Below are 11,607 nucleotides of genomic sequence, written 5' to 3'. Positions count from 1 at the left end.
CTTTTAATTCACTAATATGATGAGTAAACAATCGGCTTTTCAGTGCAGTACAAAATTAAGTGGGCAAGCGAAGTAAGGAATCTTGTAAGTGACATGTTCGTCTAAAATCATGTTTATTATGGTTCAAATAAAATCGCTCTTGAAGGATACCTACAACCTTTATTGTAAGAACTATTTAAAATTATAAGATGCGGCACCATGAGTTGGATTATCGCAATGAAGAAATTGTCAGACAAATTATGAAAAAGATTGATTTTTTTATACATTTTTAAAAGGCAGTAACTCTTGTTATAAGATGTAATAAGTATATAAAATAGAATAAAACATAATAATACACAAGAAACAGAGTTGACCTAACAATTGTTAACACCATGTACTTATTTGAAGCAAAATTGTACATTTTTGCATTTCACTACATAATAATACATAAGTCGAAGGGCTAATTATATCAACTAATAAGACGAAAGACCAGCATACGGAGTAGGATTCTCTTTATTGTAATTTTGACTACTATTCAAACGCTAAATATATCAAAGTATATTTCAAATGTTGATACAAGTGACAGTGTTTTCTTGATAAAATGTTAAACATTTACTGTTTACTATCAAGATAGTAAGTCATGAGTTCATGCAAGATATAAAAAACGAGAGGCTTTCGGTTTCTTATCAATTTGGTATAGCATTTGTTTTAATACTGGACAAATTAATCGTTCCTTCAGGTAATATAAATGAAATAACAAAACATAATATGTAAAAACCAACAGTTATTCAATTACCAGTGGTATCAAACATATTTTTTATTTTATTCATAACACTGTTAAAATCTTGGAGGATAATTTCCTTGTGGTGGTGGATAGTTTGGTTGAGGTGGCGGATACGCTGGTGGTTGATTATACATAGGGCCTCCTGGTTGCGAATACTGACCATACATCATTGGTGGTTGAGCTGGAATGACAAAAATATTAAAACATATCCATTGTAAACGAAGTTCGTACTACTCACAAGTTATAGCGGTTCCTGAATGCGTGTTGTCTTATTGTTTATTGTATTTTTTTTATTGTTTTTAGAGTTGTTCAATTTGACGTGGCTCTGTACTTTCCGTCATTTTGTAAATTGTCCTATGGTAAATTTGTAAACTTTCATTTTTCATTTTGCTAATGTGCTTTGTCAATATGTCTTTTTATTGTTTCTTGTTACATATTTGTTTGTTTTTATAGTGATTAATTAAGATTATAACACGATGTTGACTGCTGTACCCCTTTTTTGACATTTTACCTTTTGTGTCTATTTGTTTTGTTCACACATCGTTGTCAATACAAAGGAAGTGTATGAAACTGGCATAAAAGTGAGAGGTTTAGCTAGCTATAAAAGCAGGTTTAATACACCTTTTGTGACATAAGAAAATGCCTTTACCAAATCTGGAATATGACAGTTGTTATTCATTCGTTTCTTGTGTTTGACCATTTGATTTTGCCAGCTTAATTAATTACTTTCCGAATTGAATTTTACTTGGAGTTCGGGGGTTTTTTTTTGTGATTTCATCCATTCAAAGGAATTTTTCAATTTGCAATCACAAAATAGTAAAAAAAAGTATGTTTGTTTTTTGGCCGAAAACGTATATTGGACGTCCTGCAAAATTTTTCTCCTTTTATAATGTTAGATGACGATGTAACATTTGTCATTGTAAACCAAAACTTTAATTTTAGCACATGAAATGATTTGTTACTGTTCTTGCTACTGTTCTCAATAGCACTGACCAAACAAAATATTGATTTTAAAATTCAATAAAGATAAATAATATTTTTTCAAATGCATAAAACACTAAACATAAAACCAAACACCAAGTAACACGCCTTTCAAAATTGAGATAGAAATGTATTTGCCGAGGCACAAACAAATGAATAATACTGTTAAAAGATATGTGAATGACAAACAAACAAATTCTGTCAATCCTATATCTCACAAACAAATTATTATACATTATGTTTTTTGGCTTTGATTTCACAGTGGAGTTTTTTTTAATACACAACTGTTAACAACCTGAATACGTTCTCATACTGATCATATATGCAAATCTGTGCACATTTATCTCCACCTTTTTTAACAAGTATATGCATTTATATTCGAAATCAACCATTCGTTTTATAATATAAAAACTCTGTTATGTAGATTACCTTGTTGTTGCTGCTGTTGTGTGATAACTGTAGTTCCACCAGTGTGTGAAGTGGTATGAATACTTGTCGTCCTAGTTGTATGCTTTTTACAAATGACAATTATAACAACTATGACAACTATAAAAATGATAATTCCTACTATCGCACCGGCTATGGCACCACTGAAAGAGTTAGTATTAAGTATCAATTAATATTCAAATTATGTACGTGGATCATAAATATAAACAAACCATACTTATCCAGATGCACTATTATGTGCGACCAGGGTGTCAGTCTAGTACAAAGAAGGTTATCATTTCTCATTAACATAATTTTATTATCGTCTAAAATATACATGTGACTTTTGTCTCATGTCGTTAAACCGTCGCTAGTCAAACATTTTTTTTTTCGTAAATGACCAGTTAAAATACTATGTGAAAAATTCTAGAAATCAGCGAAGAAACACAGAGACAATATCTGTATGAAATATTTTCCACAAATAGTGAGACTATTAGTATATATACTTAAAATTGCTTTGGTTTCACCATGAAAAAAAATATAAACACAACATATTCAAACGAGAACAGAATTATATGAAGTTGACATCTTCTAATTATACTGATCAGACACTACAGGTGTCTTTTGTTTTCTATCCACGCCCGTTTACTTGTGTACAAAACAGCCAAAACGTTTATTCATGAATTAAAACGAAATTTTGCATGTTATGGTACAATAAAAGAAAAAAGGAAAAAGAAAATTAAACACACCCGGTTGTTGTGCCATCACATTCATAATTAGTATAGTAAGAACTGTAATAACAGTATTCACCATGGACCGTCACAACTGAAAAAAATATATATTTTAAATTAAATTAACATGAATTAAATTATATTAAGGTCCACGCCCTTAAAAGAACACAATTATTTTACATTCGACACATATCTGATACATGAATCTCGTCAGTAAGTCGTGACTGGTTTGTTTACCATTCAAAAAATTTAGGTTTAAAGCTAGGCATATGATAGACATCTTATATGCAACTCAAACTTTTATTATATTTATTAACGACATTTATGTTTACGATGGGCGAATTTTAAAACCAAGTAATACAAGGTGGCCTGAATTTGTGTTATAAAATACTTCTATCATTATCTAACATTTATGTTGATGGATATTTATTTGTCTATGTTATGGATCTTGAATATTTTAATATCAAACGGTCAAGATTGTAAAAATAGGCAATTGTGCGCAAATGCTTTCACTGAGTGTCCGTCTTCTGTCTGTACACATTTGTGATGGTATTTTTTCTCATACCACAAAACCATATGATATGCAATGATGCCACCGTTTCTAGAAATAAAAAAATAGGCAGAACAGTCAAGATTGTAGGCTTGTTTATATGGCTTCCGAACTAATTGAAACATATTTTTACAAAAAAAGTCTTGAAATGATAAGTTTCATATCAGATAAGTATGTGCTTTCGTTTACAGATGGCAGTCAAAAACTCCCATCCTTCAAAATGGCCCACAAACAGAACACACATATTTTATGTAAAATTTGTTACCATTCACAATACGCATGTATTATTTGCCACTGTATGTTAATCAAACAGCCTAGTTAGTGGATAATTGTCCATTGTCAATAAAACTAGATCTTCTAATTTGATTAACAATCAATCAATTCTTCATATTATTTTATTAGTATTTTCATCAGTCATGCAAGTAGGAAGTTTAGGTAGCTAAAACAATACAAATTTATTTGGGAAAATGACTGTTTCAAGTCTGAATATAATTCGTTCCGTTAATTTAGAAAATTTGGTTTTATCAGTTGTTATGTATTTCTCCTTTTTGAAATTATATTGGAAAGGTCGGATTTGATATGTTCAATATTCTTCATAGCAAGATTAACTATACATAATTCAAATGAGATAAATCAGGAATTTCCTATTCTGCTAAGACTTATGAAGTTAAGATATATCGAACTACTCTCAAAGAAGTCTGAAATAATGGTTTACATGAATATGGGGTAGATACTGGATAATTTTCAATCGTAGGTCTCGAGTAACTATAGATTTTAAAGGTAAATGATATAAAAACGAGCAATGAAAAAAATACAGCTCACAAAGAAATATGGTATTGTATTATACATAATTTTTTTATTATATATATGTACATTTCGTGTGTTCGTTATTAATTACAAAAACAAGATAATAAATAGAATTTTGGGAGAAACAGATGCTCAACGCTTACCACTGAATATTAAATTCAGAAAAACAGTGTACAAAATACGTCGTAGAAGATCCATTATTATTTTTCCTGATCACTTATAAGTAAAGTAAACTAAATTTAAATTGCATTTATCAACTGGATATGAACAATGTGTAGTCTTTATCAGATTAGTTAAAAAATAATTGAATATCACAAAAGGTTTGTTGAACTATAGTGTTCCATATACATAACAGTATATACAGAATAACCGTAGAAATATAATATGTTTAAGTGCATGAATACCGTTAAATTTGCAAATATATAAATTTTTCAAAATGTAAATGTAATATATATATATATATATATATACAACTCGTCTAAACATCAACCCAACAATGTTAGATCTGTAAATTTGCTTTCGCAAATTTTTGGTTCTTCCCTCGCCGGGATTCGAACCCATGCTACTGTGATATCGTGACACCAAATATCACAGTTGCATGGGTTCGAATCCCGGCGAGGGAAGAACCAAAAATTTGCGAAAGCAAATTTACAGATCTAACATTGTTGGGTTGATGTTTAGACGAGTTGTATATACATTATGTACACAGCCATGTATCACCATCATTGATGGCGATCCGATGGATACATCTGTTGTAGAGTTGTCACTGACTCAGACGTACTTATATATATATATATATATATATATATATATATATATATATATAGATATATAGATAGATAGATAGATAGATAGATAGATAGATAGATAGATAGATAGATAGATATGTATACGAGTCTAAATTGAAAACTACGTTCAAACCTATGATTGCGCTAGATAAAAACCGCAATTTTTATACGTGTGAATGTAAAACAAATTTCGTTGTAGAAGGATCTAAATACAGCACAAACAACATTTTCCAAAAGACCAAAAAAGTGAAAAAGGATATTTAAACGAAACGAATTTGATTAGCAGGTTGAACAACTGATGTCTTTAACACTGCTGACTGCCATTGGCGATTGCCAAATAAAATTGATCACAAGATGTGACAAAATGGATCTTAATATAAATTTAAAACTAAACAGAAAACAGTTAACTTGTGGCCACGATGTTATGCCACAAACATAAGGTGTTAATATTTTTTTGTACACCTGATCCGGATTTCGGCAATAAATGTCTCTTCAGTGATGTTAGGGATCGAAACGGTATTTGGAAGGCCATATAAAATGTACACTCATTTTTAGATAGACCTTTGAATTTTAAGAGTCAATATAGGATGAACGGATCATATAAACCGGAGGGAAAATATGATACAAGCCCAACTGAAAAAATATAAACGAGTTTTAATTGAAAACTACGTTCAAACCTATGATTGCGCTGGATAAAAACTGCAATATATATATATTATCAATTGAAGAATGCAAACACTCGTATTTTTTTTTCTCCTTTTGGAAGAACGCTTACATTTCTTTTTATAACTAAGACTTGTGTCAGACCGATTATTTTTTTTTTTTTGGTAGTTCCTCTAACCAATTTGGGAACTGGAAGTTTAAGATTGAGGAAAACATCTCTCTGGCCTTCAAAAAGTACATGTTTCCTTTCATCTTTTGTCTCACATTGGAAAGATAATTTACTACTTCCGGTTTAGTTAATATCACTTTCGGTCTCATTTGATAGCTATATTTTTACTGATTCCAAAAATATTTAGTTGCTATATAATTTTGCCTGTAATAAAAAGTAAAATCACAAAAATGCTGAACTCCGAGGAAAATTCAAAACGGAAAGTCCCTAATCAAATGACAAATTTAAAATATAAACACACCAAACGAATGTACAACAACTGATATATTCCTGACTTGGTACAGGTTTTTTCAAGTACAGAAAATGGTGGATTGAACATGGTTTTATAGCGCTATAAACCTCTCACTTGTATAACAGTCGCATCAAATTCCATTATATTTACAACGATGCGTGAACAAAACATTTTTTTTTTCTCATACCACAGAACCATTTGATATCAAATGCCATTATCGTCATTCGTAAAACAATGATGCCACCGTTTCTAGAAATTTAAAAATAGGCAGAACAGTCAAGATTGAAGTCTTGTTTATATGGCCGATTTAATTTTAAACATATTTTTACACAAAAGTCATGAAATGATAAGTTTCATATCAGATAAGTATGTGCTTTCGTTTACAGACGGCAGTCCAAAATTCCCATCCTTCAAAACGGTCGACAAACAGAACACACATATGTTATCTATTGTTAATTTGTTCACAATAAGCATGTATTATTTGCCACTGGATGTTAAACAAACAGCATAGTTAGTGGATATTTGTCCCATTGCCAATCAAACTACATCTTCTTATTTGATTAACAATCAATCAATTTTTAACATCATTTTATTAATATATTCAACAGTCATGCAAGTATGAAGTTTAGGTAGCTAAAAAAACAAATGTAACCCGACATTTGATTGGGATAATTACTGTCTGAAATATAACTCGTTCCATTTATTAAGAAAATTTGATTTTAACAGTTGTCATGAACTTCACCTTTTTAAAATTGTATTAAAAAGTTCGGATTTAATTTGTTAAATACGATTTATGAAGTTAAGATATATCGAAGTACTATTAAAGAAGTCTGAAATAATGGTTTACATGAATATGGGGTAGATACTGGATAATTTTCAATCGTAATTCTCGAGTAACTATATAGTTAAAAGGTAACCCCTGTTCAAAAATTAAAAATGGATCAGAATGGCATTTGTATGAAGCAGCTTTTATTTAATTAATTAACTAAATCATTTATAATATTTATATTTATATCTTATTATATTCTTATGACTTAATTGATCTTTCAAATATTAATTCATTTTTTATAATGTGTATCGAATATTGTAGTATATAATTTCACATGTTTCATCATGAGAAATAAAATAATTACAAAAAACGGAAAATGATATAAATACGACAAATGAAAATACTACAGCTCACATAAACGTATGGTATTGCATTATATATAAACTTTTTTATATATATAAGTAAATTTCTTGGGTTCGTTATCAATTACAAAAACAAGATAATGAATAGAATTTTGGGAAAATGTAGCAATGGTTTTATACACCATTATGTAGCAATGGTGTTTTTTATTGTTACTATGAGACGGGAGTACTGCCTTGGTTTTACTTACTCACATATAAAGGTACTCCATTATATAATTATAACTGTGTATTAAACATACGAAATATTTCGTATAAGACAGATTCACAATAATATCAAATTTCAGCAATACATGTTTATATGACAAATGCTATTCTCAAAGTCATCTCAACTATCAAACTAAACTCTATCATTCTATTTACCGACCCTTTAGCCTATTACTTAATATTCTAAATTTAACTTATGCATGAAACTTCTGACCTTTTAATAACCAAATAGAAATGCTGAATTAGACAGAACGTATTTTAATTAGAATTCTTAATGTCTTAAGTAGTGGTCAATAACATGTGAAATAAACAATTAATTACAATTTATTACTCTCTAGAACTACTGCTTCTAAAACCAAAACCTGTTGTTTACAACTAAAATCTACACATGCAAAATCTTTTATCTTCAACATGAAATAATTAAAATACTGAAAATTATATAAAATGATACTATTAAATTTGTCAAGTAAATTTACTCTCCTATAAGTAACAGATGATCAACACTTACCACTGAATATCAAATTCAGAAACGCAGTGTACACAATACGTAGTAGAAGATCCATGATTATTTTTCCTGATCACTATTAAGTAAAGTAAACCAAATTTAAATTGCATTTATCTACCGGATATGAACAATGTGTAGTTTTTATCAGGTAATATCAGATATCACAAAAGGTTTGTTGAACTATAGTTTTTTATATACATAACCGTATACAAGGAATAACAGTAGCAACATAATATGTTAAAGTGCATGAATACCGTTAAATTTGCAAATATTGCTTAATATTTCTCTGATAGATTTCAAAATATTAATGCAAAATATATAAAATGAGAGTACCCAAATTGCACCTATTTTGACTTTTTTTTCACCAACGTTTTTTTTATGCTCCAGACAAAAGTTTCCATTTGGATTTCTTTTGTAGATGGTCTTACTTACTGTATAGTTACACCGATTAAGTTTTGAATCCATCTTGAGAAATAAAAAGACGGGTCTTAATTGACCTACACACGATCCATTATTCTGTAATGGTGAGCACCGGAATTGCATCTATGCATACATCCACATCCTTAAGATTCGTATAACAGATAATTTGTCTTATTTTTTAAAATATTTAGAACAATTTGACATTAGTCCATGCTTACTATTCTTTTTTTAGAAATGAATCCTTGTAACATATTCTATTTGCTTATTTTTAAAAGATGACCTTTTGTTAACGTCGCATGGCGATGTTTCCGTAGATTTGACTTTAGCAGTAAATACTTTATCTGTTAAGATATACTGTGAACTTTTTGTTCATTTTTATATACATTTAATTATGCTGAAATACGTGTACAATGTCAAATCATACAAATACAAATTGTTTAGTCTCAAATAAAACTTGTATGATTTCCGCAGCTATTTTTGTTCAGTATGTGCAATTTGGGTACTCGGTGCAAATTGGGTACTGTGACGTTGTATATTTATACATATTGTCAATTGAAGAATGCACACATTCGTATTATTATTCTACTTTTAGAAGAATGCTAATATTTCTTTTTATAACAAAGACTTGTGTCTCACCAATTATTTTTTTTTTTGTAATTCCTCTAACCAAGAAAGAGGGACGAAAGATACCAGATACTAAACTAATATATCGAAAATAAACTGACTACGCCATTGCTTAAAATAAAAAAGACAAACAGACAAACAATAGTAAATATGACACAACATAGAAAACTAAAGAATAAGCAACACGAACCCCACCAAAAACTAGGGGTGATCTCAGGTGCACCAGAAGGGTAAGCAGATCCTGCTACACATATGGCACCCGTCGTGTTGTACATGCTATGTAACCAATATGGAAAATGGAAGTTTAAGATTGAACAAAACATCTCGCTGGACTTCAAAAAGGTACATGTTTTCTATCATCTTTTGTCTGACAATAGAAAGACAATTTACTACTTCCAGTTTAGTAAATACCACTTCCGGTCTTAAAAGATAGCTATATTTTGAATGATTTCAAAAATATTCGGTTACTATATAATTTTGACTATAATAAGGGAGATTATAAGCTACTTCCGGTTAAAAGGCTCGTCCTGTCTTAAATGACAGGTGTATATTTTCCTATTTGATAAGTTATAGATATTTCATAGTTTGTGGATGGTTTTTCCGTGTATCGTGACTTTTACAATAGCTATTGTCTGAAAGCCCCGGTTTTAAGCGGTTGTCGGTGTTTCAACAAAAATATTATTAAAAATCTACTATACACGAAAAAATATCAAATATCTAGCTTAACCTTTTCCAAATTTCACTGTAAAAATATTTAGAATATATTTCTTGGTTTGCAATCAATATAATTTGATAAGATACAGTAAAAATATTACTTAGTTAGGGCCTAACATTCAAACCCTGCCCACTTTCTAAAACTCAAAGACTTCTTAAAAGACGTGACCAATAGTTCAAGACCGTCTTATTTATTATTGCTGTACTTTTAATAGTACTGTAATTCGTCAATACCTTTTGTTTTGGAATTGCATTTTTTTTCTTTGCCATGGTCAATTTTGTATACTTGTCAGGTTTTTTATATAGTATTTGGTCTATGGAGTGTTTCTATGCCATTTTGTTTTTAATTGTTGAAATAGTTTTTTTCTCAAGTGATGTAGATTATTTTCCTTTTATCTCGGTATTTATGTTATTTTACTTTTTAGTGTAAAGACGTCATTAACAGTTACAGAAAAACAATGCAATGCCAAAATATAGGAATTGACAGATTGCAGTACTATTAAACGTGCATATGTGTATCGCAATAATAACCTTTACGGTTTTGATTTACTGGTCACTAAATCAATTTATTTACAATAAGAATGATTTACAAAGATCTAATTTATTCAATTTTTCACAGATCGTAATTAAATTTCTGGGCTCGATAAACAACATCAATGTAATATTTTAAATATGCTATTCCGTTTGAAATACCTTTTCTGGAAGCTTGTTCGAAGCTAAATGCAACAAATAACAAAATCGCGTATCTAAGACTTAAATATCAATCTCTAACATCAACCATTTTATGGATTTAGTGAGGCAAATATCACGCACAATATAACTTATTTCTCATTACCTAATCATGACGTGAATGGCGTTTTACTATTTGTTTATGGTAGGTTTGTTGTTATGTCATCTACATGTAGTTGTAGAACCTACCTTGCACACAATCATAGATAATTGATACTGAATATATGAAATATTATATTGACACCACTGGGTTGATGCCACTGCTGGTGGACATTTCGTCCCCGATAGTATCATTAGCCCAGTAGTCAGCACTTCGGTGTTGACATGAACATCAATTATACTGTAATTTTTCGAAAAACTAAGGATTTTCTTATCCATTGAAAAGATTACCATATCCGTATTTGGCACAACTTTTTGGAATTTAGATCCCTCAATGCTCTTCACCGTTGTACTTGTTTCGGTTTATAACTATTTTGATCTGAGCGTCAATGATGAGTCTTTTGTAGACGAAACGCGTCTGGTGTATTAAATTATAATCCTGTTACCTTTGATAATTTCTAATAAATATTTTAATGATATATATGACAAATATCATGACAATTTGCCATATCTATTACATAGTCATTTTATTAAATTAACTGTTTGCAAAAGTATGAATTATTCTAAATAATAAGGATGTTCTTATCCAAGGCAGAAACTCCTAGATGTATTGGTCATAACTGTTTTTTAACTTTTGGTCCTCAGTGCTCTTCAACTTTGTTCTTGTTTTTGGCTTTTGAACTGTTTTCATCTAAGCGTCCACGGTGGGTATGGTTGTCCTGCGAGAGAACGTTCTGTGCTGGTGATTCGGTCCTGACGGGTGCTGGTGATCAATGAAAAAATGTAAACAAAGACGAAAATGATGATTTTTGACGTTTTCACTCATAAAAAATGGAAGAAAACAGTTGAGATTTTTCAATTTTGTTTCTTATGGGTTCATATGTAAACTATTAAAAAGTTGACTCTCTAAACTGTTTCAGTAAGCGTAACACAAAAATGCTCATTTTCAGA

General features: G+C 29.9%; 1 protein-coding gene across 3 annotated transcripts; it reads right to left on the bottom strand.

Annotated features, from left to right (window-relative positions):
* Positions 1-474: 474 nt before the first annotated feature.
* LOC143072031 (uncharacterized) lies at positions 475-8,207 on the bottom strand. Of its 3 annotated transcripts, none has more exons than XM_076246804.1 (4): positions 8,074-8,207; positions 2,920-2,995; positions 2,174-2,334; positions 475-944 (listed from the first exon to the last, which is right to left on the bottom strand). In XM_076246804.1, exons 1-4 carry the CDS (start codon positions 8,126-8,128, stop codon positions 817-819), a joined length of 420 nt encoding a protein of 139 aa, XP_076102919.1. In that variant the 5' UTR covers positions 8,129-8,207; the 3' UTR covers positions 475-816. The 3 variants fall into 3 exon arrangements, with proteins under 3 accessions (XP_076102919.1, XP_076102927.1, XP_076102937.1); XM_076246812.1 differs by lacking the exon at positions 8,074-8,207 and adding an exon at positions 4,402-4,471; XM_076246822.1 differs by lacking the exon at positions 2,920-2,995.
* Between the last annotated feature and the right edge of the window lie 3,400 nt (positions 8,208-11,607).

Source organism: Mytilus galloprovincialis, chromosome 1, assembly GCF_965363235.1.
Source record: "Mytilus galloprovincialis chromosome 1, xbMytGall1.hap1.1, whole genome shotgun sequence".
NCBI lineage: Eukaryota > Metazoa > Mollusca > Bivalvia > Mytilida > Mytilidae > Mytilus > Mytilus galloprovincialis.
The sequence above is the reverse complement of the archived record's forward strand: the minus strand, read 5'-3'. Positions and strand labels throughout refer to the sequence as shown.

Excerpts from the sequence above, each read along its gene's own strand:
- LOC143072031 (XM_076246804.1), bottom strand. The coding sequence starts at position 8,128 with ATGGATCTTCTACTACGTATTGTGTACACTGCGTTTCTGAATTTGATA. Across the intron at positions 2,996-8,073 it reads TCTGAATTTGATATTCAGTG|TTGTGACGGTCCATGGTGAA; the intron begins GTAAGTGTTGAT and ends TATTTTTTTCAG. Across the intron at positions 2,335-2,919 it reads TGTGATGGCACAACAACCGG|TGGTGCCATAGCCGGTGCGA; the intron begins GTGTGTTTAATT and ends TAACTCTTTCAG.